Consider the following 20,023-nt stretch of genomic DNA (forward strand, 5'->3'; position numbering starts at 1 on the left):
ACCAAATAGTGCTATTTTTAACACTATGCAGCATGTTCTTAGCCAAAGGGCATAACAATTCCCCATTCTCTTTACATACAAATGAAAGAAATCTAAGGCCTACTAGGAGCATCACACCACATACAGCAGAACAAACTCTCATGTGCGTCATACAAAAGGGCCACTCTCTCACTCAGATCACAAAGCTACAGAAGTAAGGGTTCAGAGATTGTTAATACAGTCGCCTCGGAGAAGTGCTCACAACATTCATGTTTTTATACCAAATAGTATGATTGACTTCCACGATGGTTGATCGGAGTGATAACAGGGATTTGAGTAAAAGATAAAACATGATTAGAATAAAACACTACAGCAGAAGTACCCAGAGTTTGAACACATCATTTCATCAAGAAACCACCACAGTCATCTCAGGCCTTCTGCGTTGACTCAGAGGATTTGTTAGAGAAGCACTTGTAAAGTGTATTTGCATTAAAGTCATTGCAAAGCACAAAAGATGAACTAATTCAAAGTATGTGCACACCTATCGAGAGATTTAAGACATGCTGAATGAAAGCTAGAAAGAAAGGAACATTTCTGGTTGGTTAGCTTTAAAGCAAAGAAAAGGCTTTCAAAGTGTAAAGGACGTTTGTGTTTGCATCCCAAGGCGGCATAGCACTAGTAGCTCATGGCATCAGGGGCCGACTGTAGAAATGCCTTTATACATTCACATGAACATGTACTATGAACCATGACATGCTGGGAGGAAAACTGTACACTAGTCATCAAAAGTGGTTTGATCTGTACGCTGTCAGGATAAAATATGAGGTAGCTCATCCATTTGTACTTATCTAAGGTTGGGTCTGTTGAATTTGAGACACCAAAAATCTGTTCATGTCTGCAATTTCATTTCGCTGCACATTCAGGCCATGGACAGTCAAAAACATAGCCGTGGCCACTGCTGCGTCTTTTTCTTGACTAAATATCAAGTGGTGCCATGCAGAAAGAGCCATCACAGAGAGAGATTGTCATTCTTTGCTTAAAGTCAGAAATCTTGAAATTGAAGCAGAAATCAGAATCGGAAACCTTCAGTCCAATGAGAAGGCTACACACAAACTTTGTGTGCACTGGAGCAATGACAGTGGTATCTTAACACTAGTGCCTGCATAGTTTATTCTTGTCCTAAAGCATCTCTCACAACACCAATACACATTGTGTTACAAAATGAAGACCTTTTTAATCAACAAATGTGTTAAAATATAATAAACAATAAAAACAATTTCACCTGTGCATTGTTTATTCTACAGTTTGTCCAGAGCTAAAAGTCTTTTTTTCAACAGGAAAAAGTAAATCAACAAAAATAACCCGGTAAAGAAGAGAGCCCCAAAGTGAACCTTCTGACATCACGACAGAGTGGATGGTTTTAGTGGAGGAGCCCTGCGTGATGTGGGAAATGTGGCTCACAAGCTATTTGAATGTGCAGAGTAGAGCCAGAAAGCACCAATTGTCATAGACCCACAACGGTTAAATGAAAATGCTGTTCATTAAGACCCATGATAAAACTCCAAAACCACAAGTTCGATCTCCCAGCAGGTGAGGTCGTGTACTGGTGTGGAGTCAGCCGGGAGCGTGTAGGTAGTGGGAGGTCAAGGCTGGAGACCCCTTGCAGCCCCCTGACGCATCAGTGACCTGCAATAGGCTGACAGTTCGCCAACTGCTGAAAAGAATCTTTTTTCCTAACATATAATTTCTTGAATCATACATATTTTTCCATAGAATTTTGTATAGGTTATATAAAAGGCTCTATTTGAAGTTCACCTATAGCAAACGACCAACGCAGGTGTGATTTTGCAAGGTCCCTTTTTAGTCTCTGGAGTGGGAAGAAAGGTTCCCCCTCCTCCTTTGAATAAGAGCACGATAATTTAGTGTGAATCACGTCCTCTCATATTGGTGATGGCGGCCCCCATGCGAAGGTACCGAGAGCAAACGTGCGAGTCTTTACATCCAGAACACAGTCACAAAGTGCCCGGATGGCTCAGCTCAGAGGAGTCTTCACCAGCTGTGGGTGTCCATGCTCCCTGTGACCCTCTGCCCTGTCCCGCCCCCAACGTACACACTGGAGGTCAATCTTCCAGCAGGTCTCTGTCCAGGTCCATGAAGGGCTCATCAATGTAGCTCGCTATGGCACACAGAGAAGTCCTGTCTAAGCCCAGCAGCACAGACACCGTCTCTTTCCAATAGCTGAACGGGATACAGGAGCTCTGAAAAGAGAAAGCAGAGAATGTACAGCTCAGAGGAAAAAAAATCTGCTAAGCATCAACTCTACATGTGTTTAAGGAGTAATCTCACTTTAGAAAAAGAAAATGCAAGTTTATGACTATTAATAAGAAGTGAATGACCATCTGTGAAAGTTTTTGGCATCTCAAAAAATGAGAATATCACCTAAAAGGTATTTTTCCTGTAATCTAATTCAAAAATTCAAAGTTTCATTTGCTCTGGATTCATTATATAAAAGTGAATATTTAACGCCTTTTGTTGTTTTGATCTTGATGATTTTGACTAACAGCTAATGAAAATCAAAAGAACACAATCAGTATTTTGTTAAGTTGTTAAGTAATCAGTAATTTTAGAACATGACACAGGACAAATAAAAAAGGATTAATAATAATACTTTCTGAGAGGTATTTTCATTTATGCACTCAGTTTACTTTAGCATAAATTACTGGATAAATGCATTGAGGCATGTAGGCAATCAGATTTTGGCACTGCTAAGGTGTTATGGAAGCCCAGGTTGCTCTCTCCTGACCATATCAGGCAGCTTCTCTACAGGATTGGATAAGTTTGCGGGACAATTAATCACAGTAATACCATGGTCATCAAACCAGTGACTAGTAGTTTTAGCACTGTGGGGCAGGAGCCAAGTCCTCCAGGAAAAGGAAATCTGTATCTCCATAAAGCTTGTTGGCAGTCAGAGGCAAGAAGCCTTAAATCTCTTAGTATACTGTTCTGTTGGCTCTGGACTTGATAAAACACTCTGACACATGATATTCATGAGCTGCAAGCCATAATCATCAGTATTAAAACAAGGGCTGACACCCTCAGGTCAGTTGGTTGGTTGGTCGATAAGCTCTAATCCCACCAAGATCTTGCTGGTTGGTTGGTCACGCGCACACATGTGTAAGAAAGAAACAGCATGAGGGCACAGCTGACTGAGAGATGTGCAGCAGGAGAGAGAAAAGCAATGCAGTACTGGTAAATACAGGCAGAGAGGCACACAAAGTGATTCAGAATATGTTATTTTCTGATTGTTTCACAGTGGTTACGCTTCAAATAACTTGGAAACAACATATCTTGGTGCTGCTGTCTCTGGTCTGCCCTCTGTCAAAGCATCACATCCTGCAGCCTTGTTTAATTCGCCGGTCAGTACATTTTATTAAGTCCCTTTATCATCTCACAAAAATGTGCACATCAGTGGTCGCGTCTATTCCATACAGAGAGCAGAGAAGAGAAAAGACGGGTCATTAAGTCCTGACCAGCAGACTTATTTTTCCCTTCACCTTGGTAAATAAAACGCTGCATGCCGTCTAAAACCTGCTTGTAAATTAAACTGCGCTGGCAGAACAAGTGCATCTAATAATAGTTATTGTTGTGAATTACTACAAACAATTAACTGAGGATATTTTGTAGACTTTATGATGCTAAATAGTTATCATGCCATAATCATAGAAATGATATGTATAAAAGCAGGTGCATCCTGATTGACTCCGTCTGCTGTTATTTTCTTACAACATAATGAGAATGACAATAGTGTGTTGCGCTTCAGACCCTCCACAGGTGGAGGTCAGTGTTCACAGAAGGGACCAGTAACGTACAAAGGTGTTTCAATGGATCGGAGTGGGCGTCGAAACGTTGGTCCTCTGCACCTGATTAAGTGCAGTAAGTGATTTGTGCTTTCAGTTTCTTTACTGAATTTGCCGTTGAGATAAATTAATTAATAATGCTTCAGAAAGCCTGTTATGCTGATTTTTGAGATCATTTAGACTACCAGAAGGATTCAGCAAAAGACCTGCCACAGATTAACCCACCACGGGGACAAAGCAAAGGCTTTCTCTCCCTCTTTTTTTCTTTTTTTTATCTGAACAACCTATCAACTGGTCTGTGTAATTTTAGAGGCTTGACATGTCACTAAATATGCAGTGAATATATAATATATAAAATCTTCACTTTTTGAACTGAATTACAGAGAAATAACAAAAATATTTTGTCAAAGTTTATTATCTTAGAAGAAATGATGCTTATATGAGATATGCTCATGGTAAGATCATGAGACTTGTGCACAATTTTGCAGCTAACACTGATTTTTTAGTTTGATATTTTAGTTTTTCACCACTTGAGGGCAGCAGAAAAGAAAGACACAACATCATGATTACCTTTCGCACATTCAACAGTCAGAGATTGATATTAACACCTTTCAGAGCTGGGTTTTGGCCACCTGGTTAATGATCTCATGCTTTCTAATTCTTTGAGACTAATATTTAGCTTTTCGCCTGCTTATTGCTCCTCAGTGGTAGGCCTGGTCAATATGGCATGAAAATGAAATCCAATTTACTAATTTTTATTTATCTATTTGTCTTATGGGAAAAAAAAACAAATGACAAAGACATGATTTAAAATTTGTTCTCCTTTTGTTTTATCAATAAAATCTAATAACATTAAACTTAATTTGCCATCTGGGATCAAAGTGTTACCTGCAATCTGGTCTTTATAAAAGTGCAAAGAATAAACAAATACGTAAATCGCCTTTCTACATCACATCTGTCCAGGTTATAATAAGCAGATCACTATTAAAGAGTTAATGTCTGCTTCCATTAATAGGAGGGACACATGAATGCCTCATCAATAGCTGATCACAGAGGGATGCTGTTTATAAACTTTAGTGATATACCTGAGAGCTGTGATCTTACATCTTGTTTCAGGATTAAAACATTGTATGTCTTGTCTGCTCCTTTGTCCCTGTGCATGCATGCACAATCTCAATACCTTTCATATCATTAGTTTATCAGCTTAGAATTAACTATTTTAAAATACAAATGTTTCTTTGTAAAATAAAAATAGGATTAATGCCCTTAGTGTGATAAAATGTATTGTTTTAAATTTTGTGTTGACTCTTATGTGAGGTGTAAACTAAGTTTAATTCTCTGTAAAGCTTCTAACTTTGGTGTTAAAGCAGCGACAGAGTTCTCTCATTAAATTTTCTTTTACATATGGAGTTAATATATTGTCTTACATTTTAGCTGTGTTCAGAACATATTGCTTTACTCACGTTCTCCAGACATGTGCTGTCTTTGTCCTTGTTGAGGTAGTGACGCTGCCAGAAGCGCAGAAGGTTGTGGAAGTTGTTGAGCAGGCAGCCTGGGTACTTCTCGGCGTACTCCTTCTCCCGCAGGGCATTGAGGTAGAAGGGCAATTTAGCCTTTCTTCTGGCCAGCATCAAGATCACCAAACTGGTGTTTAAACAGCTCACATTCTCCTGCAGTGAAAAAAGATAAAGGAGCCAGGCTTTACTGACAAACGTCTTCTAGTGCAACAATCAATGGGAAAACTGTTATCAAAAGCAACAAGTATAGCCAACAGTACTTTGAGTGTACATTAAAATAATGTTTGTTTTTTGAGTGTTAATCCATTTTTGTCTTTGACTGAATTGTTGTGAATGTGTGTCAAAGCAGAGATGTGGAGTGAGACCTGTGTGAGAGTTTGGACGTTGATGATGTTGATCAGTCTGAAGAGAAAGGACAGCCTGTTCTCAACTCTGGCCATGTACGACAGCAGGCAGCACTCAGAAAGTACCTCCACCACTGAGAGAAAAAGAAACGATACCAGAGCAATAGTTAAAAACCTGTCACAGAAAAAGCACTTCCATTTATTTGTGATAATGAAAGTATTTCTTCACTGATCTAAAACAAGAAATGATTCTAATAACTTCTCCTTTGAAATCTCTTGTTATGAACCAGCTTATACATGTACAAATATGATCCTCATTTACCTTTGACATCTTCAGTCTGACTCTCAAAGCGGTCCAATGAAAGGACAATGCAGCGTACCAGCATGTTAGAGTCCACCAGTGAACTGTTGATCTGTGTCAGAAAAGTTTGAAACTGCAGAACAGAAATAAAAACAATATCATCACGACTGTTTTCATTCACTACTAAAGAGAATACAATTTAACATTTGTAAAGCATATCAGTTGTACAATCTACCTTCTCTGGAGTGTTGACATATTTGTTAAATCTTTTAAAGGCATCGATGTTGAACTTCATAAGCTCTCCGAGTAGATCAAAGTAGCTCTGTAGGACATCCCGAGAAGTGCAGCCGCTGTCTATGATGCAGAACAGGATGTGCTGTCAAGGGAATAAAGAGACGTAAATTTAAAGAAAATCAAAATTGTACAGATCAGTATAATGCAGCAAACTTAATCAATGATGACGAAAAACAGTTACATGTTGTAGTTTTACCTCTAGTAGTCCTCTCTTCAGGAGGAACATTTGGTCTGCATAGGAGGTGGCTCCACGGAGGAAACTTTCCACTGCCCTCGCCTGCCAGAATCTACAAACACAAGAAAAAGCTTCAGACGAGCTATAAAAAGCAGAATGACAGAAACTTTCATCTTTAGACATCTTTTTAATAAATGTGAGAGCTTTGCCTCACTGTGGTGAACTTTGATGTCCCCTTTGAGCCCATTCAGACCAGATGCAACAGTTACATGTTTTTACACTTAAAGCCCAGTTCAGACCAGAGATACACAAAGATTCCAGTTGAAACTCGCAACTATTTGCAACAATCCACTCTGCAATGTTTTAAACACCTGCTAGTACACACTGCTGCGACTTAGGGAGATGATACATCATTTCCATGCCACAGACTCTCACAGTCACTTAGTTTTAAGTGATTTATTTCTGAAGTTATTGTGCAATTAATCTCATTATCAGTTTTTTTTCCTGCATCTTTATCATTATGACAATGTGTAACATCAGGCTGTTTGATTTCTGCTAATCAGTGATTGATGTCATCCCCATAGTAGCATGGCAGCAAAATTTCACGGCACAACAACAGTTTTGTTTTAACGAAGGGATCAGGGGAGAATTATGAATTTTCCAAAAACAGAATTAGCTCTTACAGCCTTGAATTTCTCATGGATATCATATCATATAGTGCTGCAAAACATATAGCACCATACCCAGCTGATTTAAACAAGAGCCTTTCAAAATATATTTCTATTACCCTTTTCACATGTATCTGCTTCTTGGAGATGATTACATCGTTTTTTAGTATTTACACAAAAACCTCGGCCCGTCAACACTCCTGTCTGCTCCATCAACTGTACATTAAATCATGATGTGTACTAGCTCTCATACATGGAGAGAATTTGCATGGAAGAATCTGATTTGATTCTTTATAACACCGAAACTGAAAAGTAAACAGCTACATCGTCCCCAGAAGTGTTGGCGAGAGTGTGGGTATCTTGATGTTGACTAAGCCATGTTTTTGGAAATGCCAAAAAATTACTGTACATTTGGGAGACAGTTTGTAATGAGTTGAAACAAATACTAGAATATGAGGTCTCCAAGAAGTGTTTGGTACTTTACCTGTGCAAATTCTGTGAAAAAAAAAACTTTAGTGCTAGGGATTCATATTTGATCAAAATACTGTTGGTAGCATGTAAGAAAGCTGTTACAAGAAATAGGGGTAAGGAAACACCACCAACAAAGGACCAATGCCACAGAAATGCTTTGTTTAAAAATAATAAAGATTTAAGTGAAAAAAAATATATATCATAATGTGCAACGGAGAGAAGACAGGAGTGTTTACAGGCTTAAGTTTCTGTGTGAAAACTTAGAAAAAAGATTGATGTAATCATTGTCAAAATTCACAGCATGACTTTATCTAATGTAATTGATGTTTATAGCCTTTCTAAAAAAGATTTATATTCCCTTTTCATGTTTAGCTGGTTGCAACGTCCTGCAACCTGCTGTCTTCAAGGTGACAGGCTGAATCACAAGCGACCACATTGGACGGCTTGATCTGAGCTGCAACGGCTCAGTTCAGACGTGTGCAACTGATCTTATGCACAAAATATTTTCCTTATTTAGATTCAGGCCTTTCTGATATGCTTACCGCTCAAATTCATACACTGATAACGGAATTAAGATACACTGTATTTAAAAATAAAACTGCATGTCATCTTTGTCCTCTGTAATGCTGACCTGAAGGATGAGTCTGGTGGCTCCCTCTTCATGACAGTAAGAATGCGTGTCAGCAGGCCCTTCTTCCCATCACACACCAGACTTCTGTCTGTGTTGACCAGAGCTTCCACCTCAGGGATGTTGGCCTTCATAGAAATGGCACTGAGTTCGTTCAGCTCCTGGCTATTCAGCAGCAGGTATTTGTTCCTGAAAGACAAGCAAAAACATGTAAAACAACATAACTGAAGAACACAGGTCAGGTCAAAGGTAACTAAAATTAGGGTCACTTACTCGTGATGATCGCTGAAGCTCTGAAGCAGCCGAAGGAACTGGATTTTAAAGGATATTTCCTGCAAAAAGAGAAGAATTTGGTTTTCATTGTACATAAAAGCAGATAAATTCAACAGCAAAAATAACAAGTTTCCAAAGGGGGTGAAAGCACATACTGGACTACAGTCACAATTCTCATTCTGGCCATGCACCACATGATTTGAGGCAGTGTATTTCCTCCAGATTAGTTTGTCAAACAGGTTATTGAGCCCCGGGATGAGACGGAACTCTGCCAGCATCTTGTGGACCTGTGCAAAGACACAATACAGGAATGAATTAAAAAAATCTTTTTTTCAGATTCAACTCTGCTATGAGCAAACAATGCATCTAACATATGAGGTCCCTTCACAAGTACCTGGTTTCTCTGTCGCCCCATTAGGAGGACACATAGCACATAGAGTACTTCTACTTTATACATAATCTCGTGGACAATCTTCATGGACTGGGGCAATCGATGTCTGAGAGGGCTAGTGGCAAGGGAACTTTCATCTGATGACTCTGTAGGACAGAGGAGAAACAGTATTTCAGCTAGAAAGATTCAAGTAAAGTGAGCAAACATTAGCACAAGAGAGATTTATCTCACCTGTACTGCTTTGTTCGGGCTCCTCTGTTGCCATCTGCATGAGAGCATCCAGCACCAGCGCATTGTCCAGCCAAGTGTACCAGTCCTCCAGCTCCTGCAGGAAGTTCGCTCCTGTGGCCTCCGAAACTTTTCTAGTGGCAAGCTTACACAGCCGCTCAATGAAGCCAGGGATGTTCAGAAGGGTTACTATTAGAAAAAATGACAATAATATTGACAGTTAACACACATAAATGGCACAAAATATCTACTTTCACAACTGTAGCTGACATACAACATACCCTGGTTGACCTCAGCCCGTGAGGGGCTAGCATTGCGTTTCTGTTGGGCATTTTTTGCCAGTAAGGTGTGCTTGTCATCGTTTCCTACATCAGGTTCTGAGATGGTGACAGACAGGATGCGGCAAAAGTTGGCTAGTTGTTGTTGGTCGAAGCTTTGGACCAAGCCAGAGAGATTGGGAATGCCCTCTAACTGAATCATTTCCTGTAAAAATCAAACATCAACCTTTAACTAAAAGCAAGCACATAATAAAAATATGAACATTTCCTTGATGCTTGAAGAAATAAAACAAACACACAAATTGTGCTTCTTAGCTTCAGAGCAGGGTCCAAAACTAACTTTTTCACTTACCAGCCAAGCTGGCTGGTAAGTTAAATTTTTTACCAGCCAGGCAGATATTTTACCAGCCAACCAAATAAAAATTGCTTTTAAGTGTTGTAATTTGCTATCAGTATTATTTAACATGTCATTTGGGTCTTGCATGCGATTCTCAATCAATGATTTAACAGTATGCACCAATACTAGCAATAATGTATGCTAAAAGAGACAAAAAGTGAGCAAAAAGACCCTTATTATGTGTAGAGCAACAAATGAACTTGCTTCTGTCGATTCTTGTTTCTTTAACTTCACAATTCCAACCCTCCTCTATCTGAGCTAGGCAAAATGACTCAAGAGATACTCTGGCAGAGTTACTTTACATTTTATTTTTGGTTTATCATTTATTTATTTATCATTCTATTTTTCTTAGAAGTTTAGTTTTCTTACGTTTGGTTTAGTTTTAAACCTTATGGTCCACTTAAGAGCCTACAACTCAATTTATTTATTTTTTGTATACAGTCTTCATTTACAATCTAAAAGGACCAAAAAGAGACAATAGAAAAAACTGTCATGGTGCCTTCACAGCGCGGTTAATCTGTAGTCTGGACATGGAGGCATGAGCATCTCCTGCTCTGACCACAGCTGAGAGGGACTGCTGCGAGAGGAGTGGGCTGCCTGTCAGTGCTTTGGGACAGGGAGGGGCCATTGGCTGCACCCTCTGCTCACTGAGAGGTGCTACAATAATACATGCTTTCATGTCAGAGATTTCAAAAGTCTCCAGTAACACCAGAAAAGGTCGCTAGATCTGTCACTAATCGCTTTTCAAAAAAGAGTCGCTAGAGGGGTCTGAAAACTCGCTAAATATAACGACAAAGTCACTAAGTTGGCAACACTGCAAGGAGGTACTGGTACAGTAACAACCAGCTATCCACCTCGGCGTGCTGTGAATGATGTCATGACTGACGCACTTCCGTGACCAAAGATCGTCTCGGCCTGAAATACACATTACTCTGCCAGGAAACCAGCTGATATCAGCATCATTCTCCAGTAACAAAAAAATGAATTTTTCGCTGGTAAAAAAAATAACTCGCCAGAGTGGCAAGTGGTCTTAAAAATTTACCAGCCAGAGACAAAATCTACCCGTAATTGGCAAGTGGCGAGTGTTAGTTTTGGACCCTGCTTCAGAGTAAGTGTTTGACTTTGTGCTCTTTGAATTGAGACGCATGCAGTCGTTAAACTACATGCTCTCTTTGTTTCAACAATCATAATGCTTCTATTGTCTTACGGATCTTTATTTAACCCTGACAAAGACTCAATGTAAAAACATGGAGCTTAATTAAGAGTCTATCTAATCTAAGGTTAGGAGCTTTAAACAATACAAAAAATGTTATTTCTAAGTACAATGACACCTAGAAGTACCCAAGTTATGAAAAAAAAACAGAAAAATTAAACAGATACTTGTCTACTTTCCAACACAAAGCTATCACAAGCAGAGAAAGACACAAAGATCTTCTGTTTTCTGATTGTTTCCTAGAGAAGTTGACACCTCCACACAAACATGAAGGAAGGTTCAGGATTCAGAGTTGACTGCTGCTGGAACAATGCTTCTTTTTTCCCCTCTCTTTGTCTCTGCTCCACACCACATCAGACACAACAGCTGTGTCTGATGTGTCTGATTTGATAAAAAAAACGATACTTCTACTCCGTTGCATTGGGCATGCACTGGTTGCTGCTTTTACTTGTCTATAATTTATTTTCATTAAGTACTTTTACACTCAGCTGAGCTCTCACAGCAGTGTGAGGTAAAATCCTCAGCAACACAGAGTAAATGGAGGACTGACCCCTCCCCCTTAACTATCAACAGTTGGAGATAATGGCAGATGATGTAATACCTGCGTCTCCTTCAGATGAGCATGTTCAACTCTGGTCCAACATCAAGACTGTTTACCTTTTAAATGACACGGAACAACAGCCACATAATGCACTGCCTACTGTGTCTACCTAAAACGGTGGAAATATCAAGCTTCAAAAATAGCATGTAAAATCTAAGAAAGCATGTTATGATAAGAAAGCTAACTAAGTTAACGGCTGCATTGCTAGTTAGCTGAACGTATCAGTTCAAATCTATGTTTTAACGTGGAGACTGCAAAGACACAGTTGTGTCTGTGATTTTACACGCCATTATTTAACGTTACGTCGTAGGTGATACTATTATCATGTGCATGTGCCATATCTCTTATATCAGTGATTATACCTAACATGGTTATAATGTGTGGCTAGTGGGCCAAAGTTGTCTTTGGTTTAATAAGTTTCAGTTTGGCCTGCCAAGTTTGTTGAGAAATAATTAGGATAAAAATTCATAAACTGGAGCTTAAAAGTAAAAATTAAATTAAAAAGGGCAAAAAGTCAGAAATGAGGCCAGTTCATAAGATTAATTTTATAAATATGAGCCAAAAATCAATAATAAATGATAAAATAAATGTAATGTGATTAAAAAGTAAGAACTGCAAGGTACAAATTCATGTATGTGAGATTAAAATCATCATGTAGAAATAAGATAACTATTATGGGAGAAAGAGCCCTTTTTTCTCATTATATGAAATTTTTCATCCCATAATGGTGATTAACAAACATAACTTGACTGCTGCTTTATGAATTTAGTCAAGTTTTTTTATTTCTTTTTCCTTTGGCCAATTATGCTACTTTATTTATGACAATGTGCAGTTTATATTACTACCCCTGAATTATATGTCATAATGCAATACGTTTAATAAATTGCACAAAATGAGTTTACTCATGAAGTTACTCACTACTTGAGTAGTCCTTTAATAAAGTACTTATTTACTCTTACTCAAGTACTTATTTTTGTGAGTACTTTTACTTCAACTTGGGTAATTATTATTGTAAGTAACAAAACTTTTACTTGAGTACTGTCACTGTGTACTCTACCCACCACTGGATATTACACCTAATTTTGAAATTCTGCGTTCCCTTTGTGAAGGTTGTATCCATCCCTGTGCAAAAACACACGCATAAACACATCTGTTCACACAAATTCTGTGCAATAGGGCTATGTGCAATCATATTAGCTCTTTAAATAAACATGCCATGTGCAAATGTGCAATTTAACAAAAGCAATGCTATAATCATGAGCAATATATCAGCACTACAGCACTTTCTGCCTTGGACACTTGAACTGTGATTGTCACTTTGTTTGTGGTTTGTAATAAGCACTGTCCTATATACACCCTCTGGACTATCATATCTGAGTCTTTGTATATTAACATCTTTGTTGTTTGGTTTCTGCGTGTTGTCTGATTTTATGTATACTTTTATTTTCATTATGTACATGCTTGATGTACACTTTTACATCTATACCATTAACCTGCCAGGGACTGCAGATGTAAATCAGCCTATGACTACAATCTGGCATATTTACATGTCTATGTTAAAAAATGTGCACTGTCCCTTACAATAAATGAAGAAAAACATACACAAAATTAACAATCATTAAAAAATACTAGTTTGGGTGTCAGGGAGGTCATTCTTTTGTTCCAGTGGTATCAAAACAGGTGTCAATATTGTTTAGTTTTCACATGAATTGTATCAAAATTTTAAAAATGTGGTTAAGTTAAAATTCAAGCCATGAATTTGTTTAAAACAGTACCTTGGAGTTAATCTTGTGATTCATAAAATAAATGTGGGCACTAAACTGGAAAATTAGTTTTTTTGTGGATTTATCTAAAAAAAAAAAAAAAAAAAAAAAGGTGATTTAGGTCTGAGATACCTGGATGTTTCTAGAACATTTCCCAACATTTTGTCTGCACAGCTTTAGTAAGAGGGATTCTTTTATTTATGATCCAAAACTGTGAATCTGAGAGGAAGACTTTAAGGGAAATTGCTGCAGCTACTATGTTACTGTTGTTTGAAATAAATGTAAAATCAAATAAGTGCTTTGATATTTGTAGATACCAATAAATATTGTACAGACCAGTTATTAAGCAGGACTGTTCATCCCAAATGTTCATATTGGCTCTCTCTCACTTTATGATGTTAAGTTGGGATATTTTCTGCATCAGAACTGCAATTTCTTAATTACAAAATAATCTTAAGGCCCACGTCTATAGCTATAATATTTGCACTGGCAGCGCCCACTTGCAATACATAACCAGTGAAGTGCAGTATTTCAGTGCTCAGACTTCTGAGCACAAAACACCCTCAGCATTAGCTGTTTTTGTCCCTCTGCTCTCAGTTGAAAATAGTTAGACTTTTTTAAAAATAGCACTGTGTTCGTCATTGTCACATCTCCCTCAATGACCACTCAGAGCCAACAACAACAAAGTGGGGGTGACAGAGTCAGATCCCACTTGTCTATTTAAATGTATGATTTCCAGGTCAACAGCTTCTGCAAAGGCCAGGACAGGAATCCTTTGCACTGTTTTATGTTTTCATGGACATATTTTTTGAACAAAGGAAAATATTACGCGCATTTAGCTGTTTAAGATGAACTTCGATGACACTACCAAGGAGGAAGTCAACTTTTGTAACCTAGCAACAGTGAGTGCCAGTAGGAAGCTGAGGTTATGGGTATTGCCCATGCAGAAAGTGTCATTTGACCACAGACCCTTGTTTGTCATAATTTTTAAATCTACAGGATAAGTCAAACCACTCCTGGTTGTCTTGACATCAATCAGCATAACAAAAAACATCTGGAAAAGGGACCCCTTTTTGTTAGTTTCAGAGCACAAAAAAGCCAAGTACTTCATCTTGCATTTAAGGACTGTGTCCTTGAACAACAGAGCTCCAAGACAACAACACATTTTCTGCCTAGTAAATATTAGAAAAGGTTATTATTTTACTGCAGAGCTGGAATAATTTGTTTGACTATAAGAAACAGCAGGAGACACCAGCATTGTACACTATTAACATGTTGTTTGAGAGCATTTACAACAACAACACTCTGACCTTTTTGACTCCAAGAATATCTTCAATAAGGGTAGCAGTCTGCAGGAATGTCTTCTTGTTTGTCATCAGGGTGAAGAGAAACAGGACAAAGTCATCCCTTGCTGCCAGGCTCTTTGTGACCCCCTCCGTCTACATTGGAAAGAAAAATTACAACTCTGTTAAATCACACTCAGACCTGCCTGCATTAGACAAATAGTTCTTTCTGGTCTGGATACGTACACATATACAACAGTTGTAGAGAACACTAAGGCAGTCTTTGACCAAGTCATCATTCACTGTAATAGAAACAAAGAAGTTGGTTTAATTTCAAGAACTTATCATGTAGTAGTAAAGGTAATGTAAAACAATTTTTTCAATTTTTAACTCCCAAATAAATGCAGATTCATTACCAGATATGATGCGAGTCCCACTTACTTTTGGGTTTTTTCTTCTGCATAGTTAATGTGGGTCTCATCAAGATCTCCACAAGCAGCTGCAACAAACATAACCATGAGTATTCAGTGCTTTTAACTGACTGTTTTTTTTATCTGCACTGTCTTAGCATGAAGTGCAACACATGACAACCAATTCACCAGAAATAACAAGCAGTAAATTTCTCTAAGGAGATAAACAGAGAGCCACAAACACTAGAAATGTCAATCTTACATCGACTCCACCAAAGAGGTCAAAGGTATGTGTGTTGGGGAAGGTGGATTCCTGAGCAGTCTTCCTGTCCTCTGTGACAAAAGACATAGCCTCCATGGAGAGCTGGGATGATAATACCTGACAGAAACCATTGTTCACATGTTATTTACATCATTTAGGTTCAAAAGAGAAACATTTACAAGTGGCTACAACTACTATATACTAGTGATGTATTGTTACCTTAAGAAAGCTGTGGGCATGTGAGAGGTCACTGTTTGGGTGGCTGCTCTCGTAGAGCTTCTGCAGCAGAGTAGGGATGCCATGCCACTTAGCCCGTTTATCTCTTTCTAGAAGCAGGCCTACAGGGAGCTTTAGCACAAAAACATAGACAAAAAAATTCAAATGATGCAAATTATCACATTAAAGCATACATATTTAAACATTACAGCTCACAAAGGCTTGTTGACTTTTTTTTGGCTTACACTGGTGGATGGCAAGCTTATGAGCTCCATACATACCAGAAAAGCCTGTATTCTTTATAATAATTAAATGTCAAAACAAACAATGTAGGGATAAACAATAATATCAACATGATGGCTGCATTTGCAGATATCAGCTAATAAAGTGAAATATCATATTGGCAGACATGAAAATTTCTGCTGTCATTTGCAACAAATACTTTGGCTAAAAAAAATGTGCCTGTATCAGCTGTAAATATAAGTCTTAATAACAAAGAAGTGATTGGAGTTTTAGGCTGAGGTGTTTTACTTTATTACTCATAATTCCTGACACTTTAGAGAGTGTTTTAGGACCTGAAATGTGTTCTTTTGCTCATCCTCAAACTTCAAATTGTGTGTTTTAATGCCTGAAGGTTTTGGTCTGAACTACATGAAAATATCGGCATTGGCTAAAATAACTTTGCACTTATCAGCAAATCAGCAAAAATCGAATAATGTGCATCCCTAAAACTATGGGTTGCTTGCATTTATAATCATGCTTGCAGCACATTAAGAAAAAATATATTCTAAAATGTGTATTGCATTTAATAATTCATCTAAGATAGATTTCTCAGAATTTACTGTTTAACACACAATATTCTCATGAAAGCAGAAGGACTATCTTTTATGGGAAATGAGTGTTGAGCCATCTTTATCTTATAGCTGAACAATGTGAAAACAAGCCTGTTCCTTATTTAGTCAACACACAAATAGCTCTTTAGTTTCGTTATAGTTATATAAACCTGTATGATTATCATAAAACCATGCAGAAGTTATCAATAACAGATCTTTATTGATATGAATAAATCAAAGCCAATTCTAACAACATACAAAAACTTTTAAAATCAAAAACTATTTCAACTATCAAAAAAGGATCAGAATAACAGCAATACCCAAACCATTCTTTTTTCCATTCTTTCAGGTTTTTAATGCTTGTCTGTAATAAATATTAAAACAATGCAGTTAGACTGAGTTACCTCTTGCAAAAGTAACAAAGCCTGTAGCAAAAATGTCAGAGTAAGTAGCTTTCGTATGGTATGTATTGTGTTCATGTCAGCTGCCTCTGACACACTAAATACTATTCACTGCACAGGATACCTTTCCTAGACGCAAAGAGTATGAATCCCAGAATTATTATGCTGCATGTTCACCTGCAGTCTTAGAAAACGTATATATTTTTTCTCATAATCTGGGCCGTTATCAGGTAAAGTCTACCCCAAAACAACTGAGACACTCCCTCTAAAACCCCAAAGTCAGCAAGGAAGGCAAAGTCACGACCAAAACACGTGAATACATAATTTTATAAGCTCTGTATAGGGCACAAGTATCTTGTGTTTTATTCAGAATGTAATTTTAAGGCGCAAGTCACAAGTGTAGAGGACCAAAGTGAAACAGATAAACGGTGTCTGAATGTCAGGACAGGTGCCACATTCATAAGCATGAAGTCGTCAACATCAAACACTTGGCATATTTACAACCGTTAATACCAAAATGCACCAAACAACTATTTTCTCAAATGTTACATATATTCTGTAAATGTTCTTCTGGCGTTGAAATAAAAATAAACGTACTTTCAAACAGCTGCTGTGGCCGAGCCATTTAAGGAAACGATAGTTATTGTGGTTAGACTGCCGTTACGTAATCACCTGAGCTGTTCAGCTGGCTTAGCAAGCTAGCTGACGTTCCCGTTTGCTAAAACAAGCTAATATAACAACCGTTTACAAGGTGGTCAAAGCACTTTGTGTATTTAAAAACACAGTCCATTGTCATTTTGACACCAAAATGTAAGTATAAACAACTATACCTGATAAACTTTGAGCGTAAAATGCTTCAACAGCGCAGTTAAGCTGGCCTTCAATGCTAAGCTAATGTGGGCTAACAACAAAAGACCCACTTGAAGCGTTGCTCGCTTCAGACACTTTTTGCAGAGCTAACATTTTTATTTTCATGCCAGTAAGCATAGATTGTCATCCACAATCAACCCACTATAAAGTTTAAGGCTCCTGTTTATAAAGAACATCATGATGCTGCTAACAGTAAAGCCAAGCAGAAGGGGTCGACTCCGCGTCCAGTCAAGTCTCCAGGAAAACGTCTTAATTTCAGGCTAGATGCCGAGCGCAAGTCCCTGGTCTCAGTCGAGCAACTTTCTAATGTCTTTACTGTCATATTAGGCTTTGTTTCTTACCTGTGTTCCTCGACTGAACCCCTGACCAGTTATTTTACTGGCCGTGAACCTTGAAACGATATTGCTACTGCAATTTCTTCGTTTTCCTCCAGTACAAGGGGACTCGGACCCCAAAAGCGTCGCCATTATTTCTTCTTCCTGAACTGAACTGTTCGGGCAGGAAGTGGAAGGCTTTGATGAATATTCGAGGCAATTAAGCGGCATCTGCTGGTAGAGACGCAAACTCTGCAACAACCAAGTCACTTAAACATGTTTACATAATCTTTTTATTATTAAACTCGCATGAGAACACAGGTCAGAGTGGTTTGTTTAATCATATACACGTTGCTAACCACATAGCTAACATTAGCCCACTTTGTTGGATTCAAATAATATTACCATGACAACATCCTGAGAGAGGCTTTTGGAGGGCTCGTGCTCTTTGAGTAGTTTTTAAAATCATGGATTTTACTTTTACTGAAATGTGGGGAAGGTATTGTGCTTTCCTTCATTTTTACCAAGCATCCATTTCTTCGTACAAAAATACAAAAATCGGAGTATTTTTTTTTTAATCACTACTTTTACTTTTACCAAAGTATATTTTGGGGTAAGTATTGTACAGTGACAATTTTTGCAGCTATTTCTTCATTTTAGTCTTAGATTTAAATACTTTTTAGTTTTAGTCAGATTTTTTTAAATTTTTAACCGATAAGTTCTAGTCTAGCTTTAGTTGACTAAAACTCATTTTAGCCCAGGTTTGGTCGATAAAAGTCCTTAAATTATAGTATTTATAAAATCTTCTCTGCCAATGCCAAACAGTTTATTCTGCCATTGACTCTTGTTTGGTGGAGTGGATGATTGAAGTTTGAAGAAACAAGACATACTGACAATTTAACAATATTCATTTAACAAACAGGAGCCTCAGTAGTGTGTGGAAGGACCATACACAGCCACAACAGCCTGGCACCTCCTCCTCATGTTGATCACCAGCCTGGTCACACACTGCTGTGGGATGGCATCCCATTCTTCAACCAGCATTTGTCACAAGTCAGCCAACGTGGTTGTGTTGGTCAGTCTGGCATGAACAGCACGCCCAAGCTGTGTTCAATGGGGTTGAGGTCACGACTGCTGGCAGGCCATTCCATCCTCTCCACTCCCAAATTCTGGAGGTAGTCTCTGATAAACCCTGCTCTGTGGGGTGAGTGTTGTCATCTTGGAGGATAGAGTTCTTGCTGACAGGGTAAGAAAACAGTATTACTGGGTTGTTGTCTTCTTGGGAAGCCCACTTTGTGGCCTGTCTCTGACATCCCCTGTTATATGGAACTTGGCCTTCAGTTTGGAGATGGTACTGGGTTTTACTCCAAACAATGCCGCTACTTGGTTTTGTGGAACAGCAGCTTAAAGTCGCCCAACCGACGGGCCCTATCCAGATCAGTCAAACATGGCATGTCGATTCTTGAAGCAGACATCTACTGACCACTGTAGCAGGGACCACGCTCACAGGTGCTGCCAATCAGGTGCCTGATTGCTCAGGCTCAAAACAATAGTCAGTAGCAACAGCAAAATCAGCTGTTTGGCATTGGCAGAGAAGATCTGGCACATTTTTCATGGGCACAACCCACATACTCAGCTCTGCTGCTCATCTCACAAATGCGAGATCCTTACAAATGTGGCACCATTTAAAAGGGAAATAAACAGGCTTTCCAACGGTATAAGATTTATTACCAAGATGCATTGTTACAACAAAGAAATAATGTACCAAACACAAATTGCCTTACTTTTTTGTTTTAAGTTTATTTTGAAGTCCCTCATTGGAAAACCGCCACCTTACATCTCAAACTTTTTGCAGAGCAGTTCAAGCACTCACATGACCTACTCTACTGAATGGTTAGTTCTTAAAGTCCCTCGAGCTTGCAGTGAACTCTGCAAAACTGCATTTTCCTTTAATGCCCCAAGCTTATGGCACGCCCTCCAACAAACTCTAAAAACTAAAAGTTCTTTCTCTTTGCAGAGTAACGGCCTTGGTTTGTAGTCACTCTGTTTCCAGTTA

At 38.4% G+C, this 20,023-nt stretch overlaps 1 protein-coding gene across 1 annotated transcript; it reads right to left on the reverse strand.

Annotated features, from left to right (window-relative positions):
- Positions 1-1,132: 1,132 nt before the first annotated feature.
- On the reverse strand, positions 1,133-18,137 carry trpc4apa (transient receptor potential cation channel, subfamily C, member 4 associated protein a). Its single transcript, XM_041779704.1, has 18 exons — positions 17,995-18,137; positions 15,553-15,681; positions 15,334-15,450; positions 15,103-15,160; positions 14,908-14,963; positions 14,689-14,817; positions 9,408-9,609; positions 9,130-9,315; positions 8,902-9,044; positions 8,663-8,794; positions 8,508-8,566; positions 8,238-8,423; positions 6,489-6,579; positions 6,234-6,374; positions 6,020-6,131; positions 5,719-5,831; positions 5,300-5,506; positions 1,133-2,237 (listed from the first exon to the last, which is right to left on the reverse strand). The coding sequence occupies exons 1-18, from the start codon at positions 18,118-18,120 to the stop codon at positions 2,100-2,102; spliced, it is 2,325 nt and encodes a 774-aa protein (XP_041635638.1). The 5' UTR covers positions 18,121-18,137; the 3' UTR covers positions 1,133-2,099.
- Positions 18,138-20,023: the final 1,886 nt, after the last annotated feature.

Source organism: Cheilinus undulatus, linkage group 3 (genome assembly GCF_018320785.1).
Source record: "Cheilinus undulatus linkage group 3, ASM1832078v1, whole genome shotgun sequence".
In the NCBI taxonomy this organism is placed as follows: Eukaryota; Metazoa; Chordata; class Actinopteri; order Labriformes; family Labridae; genus Cheilinus; species Cheilinus undulatus.